Genomic DNA, 12,374 nt, shown 5'->3' with positions numbered 1-12,374 from the left:
ATCGATTCTGAATCGAATCATGATCCCAAGATTCAAAATCGAATCGAATAGTGAGACACCCAAAGATTCCCAGCCTTACAGATTACCCCATGGTATGTTGTTTTGACGTGTCCATGTTTCTTGAAACTTAAAAATTGAAGTGCTGAGTTCAAAGTTCACATGATCTGTGATGACAGACAGTGTGCATAATGTGTAAAAAACATAGAAAGATTTCTTCAATTTGAAAAGTGTGTCTTGTACAACTTGTCGATCTTAAAAAGAAAATCGATCTTAAATCTAGTTTATTGTTTTTAATCTCTGTGCTAGTGCCCTGTTTTCCCGTGTTACTTTTAAGCCCACAAAGACATTTTTAATACGCAATAATGTGATATAAAGTAAATAAGTGTGACAAGCAGGATGAAGTCAGCTATTTATATTTTGGTTGAGAAAGTCAGTGATGGTGCCAGCAACCACGTATGGAAAACATCTTCAACACAGCAGTTCTTACAGTTTGGCATAAAAGATCTAAATATGATACTGTGGATGATTGTTATTGTGCAGCAGATAACAGCAGTAAAGTCAAATTGAAGGCATTTCCATGCTGAGGTGTATGGGGAAGAGGTCATGCCAAACACTCTGGGCACAGACAGGATATCACAGATCCCTTCTGGCGCCCTCTCAGTCACGCCTTAGCTGTTGTAGCTGTCAACCATAATTAAGGCAGCGTGTGGCAAATATCTGGATGCCTTTAATAGAAACTTCTTATTGACTGGATGCCTCATATACTTGCAAGCCTAGTCTGCTTTTAGGCTATGTACCCACAAGCACACACAACATATTAAATGTGGATATTAGGTGGTAAAAAGAAAGGACTATTCTGATTCTCATTAAAGAAGTTGAGTTAAAGATGGAAAGTTCTCAGAGTCTGGATTAGTTTGAGGTGTTCTGTTTGAGCACCAGATGGTTGATTGATTATGTGGATTTGGGTTTTTGACATTTTTCAACAGGACTTAAGAGGAAGTAAATCTAATTTTCTCTCTGATGCTTTTCTCTTCCCCCTTAAATAACTCAAATTTCCCTCAAGTGGTGTGTGAATTTCCAGTAATTACAGACTGAAGCTCATATTTATAATTTCTATTTGCTTTACTGCTCTTTTTTTTTACACCACTGCCTGTCAACTCGGGGACTTGCTGGCAAGATGTAAGATAGCTTAAAAATATGCTTTCATTATTTTGTATGTTTCCATAGCAGATTTATAGCAGGCCTGGCACCTTAGTGAGTAGTTCTAAAGAAAGAAAATTGTGCTGTCACGCTGAAATAGACTATTGATTTTCCTATCTTGAGCCGTCTGACTTTAGGGTCACCAATGTTAAACTTTCTTGTTTAAATATTCAGATGTGACTACCAACCTTTGTCCTCCTGGGGATGCTGGAATGCCGTCTAACATGAGCAACTGTAAATGGCTGGATTGCTTCGTTAAACAGCATTATCAAAAGCATCTGCGCTTCTGCACACTACACAGGCATCCTTGAAAATCGCACCGTTTGATAACGTCTCATCCTTCCCTGCTGTTATACAGTATCTGTTTTCTCTTTGTTGAACATGAGGGAGAGGGCAAAACTACATGCTTTTTAACTTCCTCTTAAATTTCAGTTTTGCATTGCTTTGATCCCTCCTGCTGTGTGCTTGTCACTCTTCAAAGCAGATGTGCCCTGCTTTTGATGGGGAAGAGGAATTCAAACAGTCTGATAGGCCATGCACACAAACATCCAGCAAAATGACGGAGAAGGAAATAGAGAAGCAGAGGATGAAAGAAAAAAAGAAGAGAGAGATGGGATGACAAAATGGAAACACATTTCCAATGATGGAAAAGGTGGGACATAAAGTTTTTTGTGGTAGAGTGTGGCGATAAAGACGGTGAGACCTGTCAGTTTAGTGGCATCATATGAAGGGAACGGCGTGGAGGCTTTTAAAAAATAGTCACAAGGTCTGTGAGGGAGAAGCTGCCGAGAGCTCAGGTTTAATATCTCTCAAGTGAAAGTCACTGACAGGTAGCGTCTCACACAGTTATTCCTGAAACTCATAAAGAGCAGCGGTGTCAGGACCTTGGCATGCCGGCGTGTTAATCCATAATGGATCAGAAACTTAATGGGAAATGAATCAGGCCTTGTGCAGCTCAGAAATACATATTTTTTTTATTTTCTTTTGTTGTGCTCTCCAACTCTTTCTTCTGTACTCTATCATATCAGTATGTCTCTCCATCTGACTCTCTCTCCTCCTCCCATCCCTCCTCCCATCCCTCCCAGCAACTATGGAATCAGCGGGAGCCCCATCAATACCATCAAACAAAAGAGTCTCCACCTGAGGAAGGTTTGTCTTCTCTTGTGCTGATTGTTATTCAGCCATTCCACTTTTCAACACGGTCAATTGAATTAAATCTTTTGAAATCCTAGGTTATCCTGAGGTGATGTTTCTGTGAGGTGGATTTGGTTTTAAAGATAATACAGTAAGACTTTTTTTTCTTGAAAATTAAAGGAAACACAGTTGAAAACCTTTTTGGAGTCCGTGTTTTTCTGCATCCTGAAGAGCTTTTTAATGGGATTTTTTTTTAAAAGGAAAAGACTATTCAGTTATAGGTGAGGATGAAAAGAGGGCAGAAGCTGAGAAAAAAAAAGGCATCAGAGACAGCAGAGGCATTGTGAAGTAATGTGTCTTTTAATGAACGGGAGGAAGAATCCTGAATGCTAGCAGCATATCCAATAAATAACCTTCACATGAAAGAGTTTTGTGCTTTTAAAAATAGATATCAAGTCTTTGGTGGAATGTTTTTTCTTATCCTCAGCTCATAATAATCGCTGATAGCTGGAGGTTGTTTCTTAAATTGTGACCGTGACTGCTCTGATGTCTTTTTCTTCAACTCATATACCCCAAGACTAAATCTTGCTTGTCATTTATTGATACGTGGACGAGACAAAATAGTCCCTCAGATCTAACATTTTGTGTCTGTTAAAAAATAGAGATGCTCTCTCAGGCGTGTACACTTACACGCACATCACTGCCCCCACCTCAGACCATTAACCAGACGGAGGGGAAAAAATGTAGGATTGGAAAAAGAGGGCAATTAGAGGGAGAACAAATATTAATGGAAGTTAAGAAGTGACTCACAAAACCAATTACAGCATTAGCCAGGCAATTTAGATGAGCTCTGTGAGAGGCGAGAATCCTGTTGAAATGTACCGGCGGTCTCTCTGCATTAACAATGGCATTAATTCCCCTGATTCCAGGCGAGGGGAAAAGAATAGAGCACATACAACCATTCTGTCTGGCTAAATAAAGAGAGCCACATTCCCATAGTCGAATAGAGGAGGTAGAGGCTGACGATTGTGTCTAACTGACCCTGATTGGGCTGTGGACCCCCAGAGAGTCACAGCTCATTACATTCTCCTGCTTTAACCAAAACCTCCTAACACAAGGATGGTAGGCAAGTTATTGTATATGTACAAAAATAATCAAAAAGACTGTTACAGTGAAGGCATGGCTGGTTGTTGAAGGCTGACCAAAGGGAAAGACAGCTGCATTAGAGAGAGAGATATAAAATATAGAGTTGGGGGCAGGGGTGGGGGTTCCTACTGCTCTTGCTCTTCCCATCATCACTTACTGCTATTGTCAAATTGAATCCCTCAACCCAACCTGCTTCCACAAGCTCCCAGAGGGGACACACGACCCTGAAAGCCCGGCCAATCAGCAGCACCCTGTGGCCAGTTGAAAGCCCTTCTGGCATGCCTAGGGCTAACGGGGTCCAACCAATCAGTTGGAGGCCAGGCTTGAAAGGAGGGCCGTGCTTGGCTCAGGGAGCTGCGAAGGCTGCCAATGAGAGTCCAGAGGGGAGTGTGAGTGGCTCAGAGGGAGGCAGCCAGAGGGGTCAGAGTGGACGAGGGCAGAATGACAGTTATTTAGTGAGAGACAGAGCTCTGTGTCACTCACAACAGCACTCAGCCTTTGTAGTGCTGTGTGGTTTCTAATGGGACTGTCACCTTCTAATTGTCCAACTGGGGATGCTGAGAATGACAACACTCACAGGCACTACAGTACACACTAATACACAGTGACACACTAATACACAGATACACACATACCCTGTGTTTCTAGGAAAAATCTCACAAGGCGAAGTTTGTAAAACTGCACCGTCCTCCACCTCCATTAACAGCTAAGGCCTAGGGCTAATTTATGAACTACACCTGGTACCTTACATTGTGTGTGTATAATATCTGAATATATTTGCACTCCATTACATCCCATTAAACTCTAACTAACTTTGCAGCATGTGTAACTTTTACGGATTTTAAAACACTTTTGTGAATGCCCCTCATAATTCCAGGTTCATGAATTCAGTATAATTGATGTATTTTAAAAGCTGAGGGTTAGATTTTGATTTTACTACTTGCAGGCAGAGCTACAAGCTCCAAACATTTACTGACCCATTAATGTTATCTATCTGAAATGAACTATCATGAAGGGTTTCTTAACCTTCATGTATCAATGGCTGTTTTTGCATATTGTTGTAAAGGATGCCCAATAGACTGTCACTAAATGCAGATTTTAAGTAATGTTGAAATCTGTTTCTATTTACATCCTGTAAACACCTAACTACAAGTTAGAATCTGAAGGCTTGAATGCTGAGCACAGAAACAATGTGAAGAATCATGTGACTATCTAAGTATCTCCACTCACTTAATTGGGGAATGGGTGAAAACATGAACACACTAATAACTCTTCCTGAAACCGCTGGGCCTGTTTCTGGAGCGTGGGCACAGCGATAACCAGCTGTACTCACGGGTTCACAAGATCACACAGGAATAAAGAGACAAATGTGAAAACACATGTTTCTTTGTCTTTCTACGGATGATTTGCTGTTCATTGGGTTCCTGTTTTGAAGTAATGTCGATGAAAATGATGGTAGAAAAAACACGCTCAACTCCCATTCAACGTAAAACAACTGGGTGCCGAATCCCGAAAAATGTTCAAACAAGAAAAACAATTAGGACAGCACTCCAAAATTGTATTTTAATTGCCACACGGCAATTATTCCATCAGATGCTCTTCTTCAGTGTGTCACATGCAATTTTTTAAATAATGGAACATGCGATCAGGAGTCTCTATATTGTGTTTTGTTTTGAAATAGAGCTGATGCTCTGTGCGTTTCCTTGTCTTGACTTCCTGTCCGGGTCATCTCTTCTGTCCAGGCAGCGCAGAGCAAAGTGGCGCTGCTGACACAGGCCAGAGACGGACTACCATGCTTGATGGAAATAAATGAATTGACTAGAGTGGCAGCCAATAGCGTCTTAAGGGCCATTCAGATAGGACGCAGTGCATGCTGAGCCAGCTGCGGAGTAGAACGCAGAGCAGAAGGGGAGCGCACACTACCAAAAAGCAACGCCACCCGCAGCTAGGCGACCAAAACAATAGTCGGAAAAATAGCAACATTTTGGATGCCCAGTATGTTTCTATCTGTCCATTATTAATTAGAAAGCTCTGATCTTTCTACTGCTGAGGAGGCGGAGACGAGCAGCACAGAAGAAGAAGGTGTGTTCATGAAATCATCAGGGCACAACATGAATTTGGAGAGTTTAGGCTTGTCCAGGATCTGCAGCTCTATAACGACTGCTCCACAAGTACGACACACATTTATGCTGCTGTTTTAAACACACTTGATGCAGCCAAACTATTGGACAGTTCTTTCCAAACTAGATATTTATCTCCAATGTCACGTTAGGTCTGTAAAAGTGGGACACCGTTTTTTGTGATCTGATGTTCTCTCCTATTGGACGCGCGGAGTCGACGTCACAGATTGCTGTGCCCAAGTCAAATATGTTTTAACTTGGGCACAGTGCTCTGTAGACAATAGACAATGAACAAGTTTGACGGGTGTGCAGCGCCCACCGCGTCCCATCTGAAAGGCCCTTTAGTCGAAATTGGCAGTAAGTCACTTTTTAAAGGTTTACTTTGTGGGCTTTTTAAGCCTTTATATAGAGAAAGGACAGTGGATAGAGTCAGATATCCAGGAGAGCGAGAGTGAGGAATGACATGTGGAAATGGGCCACAGTTTGGATTCAAACCCGCCCGTCTGTTTGTAGGACTATAGGGTCTGTACATAGGGCGCTAGAACTAACCACAAGGCTACCTGCGCCCCGAATAAGTCTTGTCTTGAACAATGACGTAGAGTAAAGTTGTCAGATTTGTCAGCAAAGGGACTTTATCCACCAAATTACTCTGACTACGGAGTCAGGTTTGTCTGATTGAGGCGGGTTAGACAGTTCTCCATAATGGAAAAGTAAAACATGTGAAACAAGATTAAAGGGGACTTTATTCCGTGGGACCTTTAACAACCTTGCTGTTCTGGAGCTCCTGGATTGTGGGACGTCTCTGAAGACGGTGTTTGAGGGAGAGAGAGGGGAGACCTGAATCAAACCAGACGAGACAAACTCTGTCTGCTGCTTGAAGCTGAGAGCTAAACTCCATGTGAACCTCGATCACAGACAGACGCTGCTGACTTAAAGAAATGAAGATGAGTGTATGAGACGAGAGTTATGATGAGAAGCTTATTGTGTGTACCAAAGCTTGTTGGAACTATTGGTATGTACAATAGTTTCTAAGAAACCCTGGAGGAATTATAGTTGATATTTTATGGCTAAAGGTTGTGGTGAATTAAAATAAAATCTTTACCTGATGTCAATTGCAGGTGGAAATGAGTTTTGGCAGATGTTCACCTCCCATTTGCACAAATAATCTCTTTTAACATTTTTTAGACTGCACATAGATATGCACACTCAAAGAATGTGTCACAACCGTTGTCTGCTAGTAGTACAGAGACACTCTGACACCTTCAGATCAAAACACAGCAGCATTTAAAGAGCATGAATCCAATTAAACCACACAGCTTTTCTGTTTGAGTCAGAGGACTCATGGTGTGAGATTTTTTACTTGTTAACGTTTGACCAAAAACACAGATATGTCATGAGTCAAATAATAAAGTCACAGTTTACTAATATCTACATTTTCTCTTACTGGATATAGTCCTGCGTGTACACTGACAGCTCCTGTTAGAGTTTGATAGACAGCCTTAACAGTTTAAATGTACTGTTTCAAACTAAAGTAACAAAAAACAATTAAAGTTCTTTAAAAGAAAGAGCTCAAACTGATGAATGAGTTACCACTTCCTGCCAAATGACTGATTGCACCACACAGAAAAACATTTAGAGGGAGTTGTTTTTCCATTCTTAAGTCTAGAAAACAACCTCTAAGGAACGATGATTGAGTAGGAGTTTATTTTGCTGTTGTTCATTCCACATTATGTCCCCCACACATGAAAGTAATTCTGAAAGAACTATGTTAAGTGTAAAATGAAGATAAAGCTGGGCTTAAATAATTCAATTTGCCTACCTTTTGTACCATTAAGTTGGTGTAAACGCACACACACACACAATGTACACATGCACAATGCAGACACAGTCGGCACAATGTGTCTGAGTGCACGAGAGATGCAATAAAAAAGCAGACAAAACAAGCGTATCCAAAAGCATATTACCAGCTCATTACCAGCTGTAATGAAATACACGGTGCAATATGAGGTTGTAAATAAACCACTGTGTTTTCATTCTGGGGACTGAGCAAACAGCGGTACAGACATTACAATGCCACTGAGCTAACCTGCTTCCACAAACACTTAGATCATATCACAAGTATTTTAGCTGCTTGGCCTCGTGAACCAAATTAGAAAAGCAAAAAAAAGCCACATATCTCTTCTCCTTCCAAAGAGAGCTTTAAGTTATCTTCTGCCAAAGTGTGGAAAGTTATCTCCAATGAAAGGCTAACTTCAACAGTTGTTTTTGTTTGTGCGCTTCTGTTTGCTTTTGATAAAATCCATCTAAACGAGGCGCCCCGAGTCATTCTGAATATGATACATTCAAATTCACACTTTGCCATATTATATTACCCATGAGCACTAGCATAATGGGCTATTCAAAATAATGAGGTAAACCAAATCAGACTGAGATGCACTCTAATATGCCCGTTCACCTCTTCACCTTAAGACCATCATTTATCCTACAATGGTAATGTATGATAAAGTCTGTGTATTATACATTTCATTAAGCTGCTTGGAAAGGGCACAGAGTCACGCAGAGTGAGAAAAAGAAACAGCTAACGCAGACATTTCTCTTAGTCTTTCCCTCGGCTGCAGAATCACATAATATTAAAACAACCATCCACAATGTGCTCAATTATTTCCAGCTCATATTGTTCCTTTCACTGTCCTAAGCGTGGGTCAGTGAGGGAGCCTGTGTTTGAGGCCTGCTTAAATGAAAGCAGAGTCTTTTCTCTCCCACATTCAGACTGCTTTCCATCAGTTTTGCCTCATTGGCCCCAGTGTAGGTGCTGCAGGAGACGGTTGAGATGAGAATGCCACAAATGGCCTGAAACTAATGTTGGCCTCCCTCACCCTGCAGATTTACAGCGCTCTCCAAAGACTTTCTATTTTTTTTCTACTTTTTTTCTTTTTTAAATCTCAGCCTGTGCCCCCCGTTCTCTCTTTTCCACCTCCTGCCTTCACTGCTTTCAGTTCCTCAAAAGGAGTATCTCTCACCATGTACCCCAGTATCCATTTAACTCAAGCTGATTCTCAACCTCTCTATTTCCACTGCACTTACATCTGTCATGTCAAATCATCTGACAGCCGAAGCTTTTTCCATTTGCGCACAACAGTAAATCAACGGCCTCAGAGCTGCACTTCTTGTTGTTCTTCATGACTGGATCGCACACATCAGGGTTAAAATGTCCAGTATGGGATGGTGCTATTATTCATCATTGGTATGTGTGTTTGTGGTTGTATTTTGTGTGTGTTTGTGGGAGCCTTTTTTGTTTTTGTTTTGTTGAATTCAACCACATTCACTTGAGGGCTTTGATAAAAATCAGTGGTGGGATATCAATTAATAGGAGTTTAGCTTCTTACATGGGATTTTACTTCTCTTACTTATCCCATAGAGCTTAATTAACCTCTATGTGTTTTGTAGTCAGTTCCACCTCACACCTCTTTGGGTGTGTTGTGATTAGACTTTAGGGTTAATTGTTCTTGAACATGCATGAAGACGCCAAGTGAAAAAAAAAAAACACAGGTGAGAAACTCAAAAAGAGTTTGCATGGCACAAGAGATTTGGCGTGCCCTAAAAATCATGTGAGTGAGCTTTAAAGGTTGTTCTCAGATGCTTCTGAGACTGGTCTGGTAAAGCCTGAAACCCCCTCTGTTCTCCCCGTCAGCTGTCTGTCAGGAGGTAGAGTGCTTCTGCAGAGAGAGAGAGAGAGCCAGGGACAGACACCTCATGGAGCAATGGACAGCATGAGTCACATCCCCCATGATGCATTGTTTTCGGCTATGACTGAGGGCTGAGACACACCTATACTGTGTTCACCAATACACAGGTGGAGAGGTGGCTCTAATACACCCACACACATCCACACTCAAACCCACTAAACCTGAGCACTCACATGGCCACACGCACAAAGGACGCCCTGGATGTTTAATCCAACCATCTAAAGGTGACGTGTGAAAGGGGGATAAAAGAGGGTCCATGTCTCCAGCAGGGCAGCACAATTTGGTGCCCCCCATGATATTCCCCCGGCCCCAATGTGTGTGTGTTTGTGTGAGGGTGAGTGTTTCCATGCTTTGCTGGAAAATCTGCCCTCTCGCCGACACGTTGGTGAAAGGCGATTTCCGTAATCCGGGAGTGTAAGCCTCGCTGTACAAATGGGCGTAAGAGACTTTGTGTGTGTATGTTTGAGAGTGTGTGTATGTGTGTGTGTGTGTGTGTGTGTGTGTGAGAGAGAGAAATGCTAGCAAAAGCTGCATGTCTGTCTGGGTGTCTGATAAGAGGCATTGAGTGGGGAGAGTTTAGAGCAGCAGCTCTGGGTGTGATGCCTCCATGGGAATTAGCTTTGGATTTCTCTTATTTCTTGATGTATAAATAATGCATAGCAACAACAACCATGGCATCAAGTATGTAAAGTGTCTTGAGATAACATTTGTTATTAATTGGTGCTATACAAATAAAGATAGATTTATTAATTGATTGATTGGGAATTTTGTAGAAGACTACTCGAGGCCACTGACAACCTTTTTCTACACGTCTTCCTTTGTGTTGTGGTAGAACATTTGAAACGGAAAAAGGAGATGAGAGACCATAATATGCAACATTACTCTTTCAAGTTGTGCATCAGTTTCACTCAGAATGAATCATTTAGTCTACACTGGTGCATTACAAATCTTTCTTTTAACGTCACTTGTATTCTGCTTTAGCATTTTCCTTGTTAAATAATTTCAAGAGTCTTTAAGCGCAATATTTTACTATGAGAGAAACAACATTTCATCTGAAACACAACCTTTCCCACATTTGATTAATATGGATTGGTCTGCTATAAATAGTGAACCTGTTCATTGTTGACCGTGCAAATAGAATTTGGTAAAATTTTGTTGATTTTGCTTTTGTACTGATTGTAATAGAGGAAGAATGTGTGACTATTTGATCCAGTATGTCGCCCTTGAGCATCAGCATGAAACCATAACAAACTGCTGTTTGGTGACACCACTGCCAGACCGAAGCCTCGGCTCTCCTCCAGCGACACACCTCCAACCCCCCTCCACTCAGGTTGGCACAAATGAGTCAAACGCAAGCGGCAGACCAAATTTTCGCTGGCTCGTGCTGCCTGCCTGCAGCGGGCCTAGTTGTGATAGCAGGCTAACGTTAGCACACTTTAGTTAGCTCGTCACTTCAATTCTAGATAAATTGAGACAATGGGACTCGCGCTTCTCACTCATTGTTGACAGTCTTGACTCTGAGAGTTATTGACATAGGATATACTTGATTTCTGCTGTATTTGTGTTTAAAATGTCACACATTCTTCCTTTAAGACATCAATGATGCTGACAGCGGTATCCCTTTTTCAATACGTTGATTTTACTTGAGTAAAATGTTGAATAATAGAATTATGTACATGCATGACTTTTTCCATCTTCCACAAGAATGTGTCTGCATATCATATTTTTCCTTGTCACTAATCTTAATTTGATACATTTTGCACCTTTCGGTTTAGTGGCTAATACATTTAGCATCATGTGACCGTTACCTTCCATATAAAAAGGGACTGGAACATTTGCTCGATGTCTTCATTCTCAACCTATGTTACCTGTCTTTTCACATCCTACAAAGTTTATTGTTACTTATCTTAGAATTAAGGCTATTCAATTAAAGTAAAGCGAAGGAATTAAGGAATCTTAAACAGTTATTTTAAAAAAACCCTCAACTGTTAAAGTAAAGAAAAGATTGCTTACATGCTGTATGTTTAATGTTTAACTTATATACTCATATACTCAACTACTCTTTACTGTAATGCAGTGCACATTGATGCCTCCTCTGAAATAATGAAATGATCTGAAATCATCAGCATCTATCATGATATATTCAATAAAACGATGTTAAACTCCTTTGTTTGTTGCCAAAATGTAACTTAATCAAATTGCCTGCTTTCACAAGCATTCCTATACCAAACATTTATCTCAGTTAAAGGAGCGTTTGGGGAGCTCCGAAAATATGAATGTCATTATCATCAATTTCAGGGTGCTGTAATCTACACAGAGAAGTGCTGCGATGTGAATAATAGTCTAGAAGCTGCATTAACAGGTGTAGAAACACAACTGAGAGAAAATACTTCTGAGTAATCCTCAGATCTATTCTTCTGAGACTGAGCATGAAGTGAGTATTTGTGTGCTTTCCAGGCAAGGATTTAGCTTTTTTCTACCCGTGTGCGGTGCCCAGAGGCGCAGCAGACAAATAATCTGGCATCATGACTTAAATCGGAGACAAGAGCAGCACTTTTCGCCTGCTGGGTTGTGTCTGATAGAAAATGCCAGAATTCTGAGTCTCTTGGCCTCATGGTGAATTTTAAAGGTATAACTATATATTCTCTAATTTTCACTCTTGTCTGGTATGAATGCATTTAGAAACAATATATTGGTCTGCTAACTTTTTTTTTTATTTCAATCACAGCTTTCGTTTCAAAGATAGGTTATATAAAAGTTTTGGTGTGCACCAAAGATCTTCTGCATCAGAAAAAGATAAGAGCTTTTTGCTGGAATTACACAAACTGTCACTCACCCTGACAAGCATGTGAGGGAAGGGTCCTCTGGAGTTTTCAGGCACATTGATAGGTGGGATGACCCAGTCCCTCTTCTGACGCCTCAGCCCATTGACAGACGAGCTCCTCTGATGTTTTCGAGCAAACTTGATAACTCTGGGTTGGGATTCCCACACTCTTGACAGCATTTCCTCAAAGCCAACCTGGAAAAA

At 41.0% G+C, this 12,374-nt stretch overlaps 1 protein-coding gene across 2 annotated transcripts in view; it reads right to left on the bottom strand.

The window, feature by feature from the left end:
• Positions 1 to 12,374, bottom strand: part of cdh4 (cadherin 4, type 1, R-cadherin (retinal)) — a 198,150-nt gene that overhangs the window by 51,424 nt on the left and 134,352 nt on the right. For both annotated transcript variants that reach the window (XM_029277329.2, XM_029277330.2), the window contains exon 5: positions 12,183 to 12,365. In XM_029277329.2, coding sequence (XP_029133162.1) covers positions 12,183 to 12,365 — 183 coding nt within the window. The remainder of the gene's footprint in view (positions 1 to 12,182; positions 12,366 to 12,374) is intronic.

The sequence above is a fragment of the Labrus bergylta genome, chromosome 5 (assembly GCF_963930695.1).
Source record: "Labrus bergylta chromosome 5, fLabBer1.1, whole genome shotgun sequence".
In the NCBI taxonomy this organism is placed as follows: domain Eukaryota; kingdom Metazoa; phylum Chordata; class Actinopteri; order Labriformes; family Labridae; genus Labrus; species Labrus bergylta.
This window is presented reverse-complemented; position numbering and strand designations above follow the sequence as displayed.